The following is a 1,768-nucleotide window of genomic DNA, read 5'->3' as shown; positions in this document are numbered from 1 at the left end:
GTACTAAAAAATGTAGCCTTTTAAAACTTTTGCACGGTAGAAACAGAAGCTGCTCTTCATATTAGTGACAAACTTTGGCCTTTTTTGACGGGTTACTTTCATTTTTGATTCTACTTTTCATTTAAAATACGTTTCCATTTTCAGCAGGTATCTAAGGTTCTTCTTCTACATAAAAAACTTGTTAAACAACTGAGTGGTGCACTACCGCTACTAGTGGTGAGAAAGTGTATTGCACCTCATTCAAAATCAATGTAGTCCCACGGCCCTCTGCGGCCCAAAGTTTAAAACTGTTGTTCTTTTGAGGCCCTCAAAGTGGCGCTCATGACCCACATGGGCCGCGGCCCATAGGTTAAGAATCTCTGTTTAAGGGTATATGCCTATTACAGATTATAAGAACCTTATTGCTCCAACAGCCATTGGGATTTCCCATCAAGAATKTAGGATCACATGATCTTGATGCATTTTTTCATGGTTAAATAGGTCCGTCTACAAGAGATGTTTTGACAGCTCTTAGAAAGCAAATCCACTTTTGTGGAGTTCTGCATTAGAGCAAATAAAGATAACATTTTTTGTAGGTTTGGATTATTTTACAGACGGACATTACTTAAACAATAAAGTTTGTACTTGGTACTAACCAGACTCCGCTGACGCAGCGGGTGGACAGCGCCCGAGGCATGATCTCTGAGCCCTGCTGCATGAAGCCACCAACTGGGAACCACAGACTGTTTCCCAACGTGTACTGGTTCTCCAGGATGTCCCGCCGCTCCCGTAAACATGGGTGAGGGTTGTACCACTCATAGGGGCTGAGCCTAGAGAGGAGKAAAATTAACTGAACATGTTCCTAAATATGAAAAAAATATGGACAATAAAACAACAGCAGCAATGTTTATTTTATTCTTTTTTAAAGCATCTTTCCAAAGTGAATAACACATTTAAGTCTTCCGATTATAACATTTAAATATAGGTGCAATAAAATGTTTTTTTTTCTGACTAGTAAAGGTAACTTCTATTATTCTGAACACAAGCTTCTTGTCTGCGTTATTTCTAATTTCAAGTTAGATTTTTGCRTTTTTAACAAACCTCGCTCAAGACGGCTGCTGCGATGTTCTGAACAGGCGTGAAAAGGCCGGTGACTCACCTGGCGGCGAGGAAAAGGACGCAGCTGACGGCCAGGTAAGCCAGCAGCATGAAAAGCCAGACGGCCGGAGAGAACGGGTCGAGGAAGGAGAAGTAACCTGGCTTCCGAGCCTGAAACAGACACATTGASAAACACGGTTCTTTTTAAGTGGAAATTATTTTGCATTTTGGGGATTTTCCTCCTAACATCCCTTCAGTTTGTGTTAAGAGTCAGCTGTGTTTTCGCCTCRGGAAGCTGAAAATGAGTTTGTGTAATGAAGTTCATTGCAACAAGATAAAATGGTATTAGAATATTATACCACTGGRTTGCAGAGAACATAATCTTATTGTTTAAGAATTCTTCAGTTTCTCTTGTATTTTTAAAACCTATTCATTTAGTTTTTTTATCTTGTAGTTTGAAGTGTTTATTGCYTTTTTATACCCCTTTAGCTTGTGTGGGCTGCATTTAATTTATTTCTAAATGTGCTATATGCACACATCCATTAAAAAGTTAACAGGCTGATAAACCCTAAAGTTTGATTATCCAGGCTGAGATAATAAAACCTGAGTTTATAAAATTTGTGAGGCTTTTAAGTTAATCTTTGGAAACTGAGTCATTTTAGCAATACCCATACTCTTTTATATATTATAT

General features: G+C 38.6%; 1 protein-coding gene across 1 annotated transcript in view; it reads right to left on the bottom strand.

Annotated features, from left to right (window-relative positions):
• LOC106529821 (glutamate receptor ionotropic, kainate 5) overlaps window positions 1–1,768 on the bottom strand; it is a gene marked incomplete at its 5' end in the record, with an annotated part of 59,723 nt that overhangs the window by 26,547 nt on the left and 31,408 nt on the right. The window contains 2 exon segments of the mRNA XM_014025333.1: window positions 636–809; window positions 1,139–1,248. Coding sequence (XP_013880787.1) covers window positions 636–809; window positions 1,139–1,248 — 284 coding nt within the window.

Source organism: Austrofundulus limnaeus, unplaced genomic scaffold, assembly GCF_001266775.1.
Source record: "Austrofundulus limnaeus strain Quisiro unplaced genomic scaffold, Austrofundulus_limnaeus-1.0 Scaffold469, whole genome shotgun sequence".
Classification (NCBI taxonomy): Eukaryota; Metazoa; Chordata; class Actinopteri; order Cyprinodontiformes; family Rivulidae; genus Austrofundulus; species Austrofundulus limnaeus.
The sequence above is the reverse complement of the archived record's forward strand: the minus strand, read 5'-3'. Positions and strand labels throughout refer to the sequence as shown.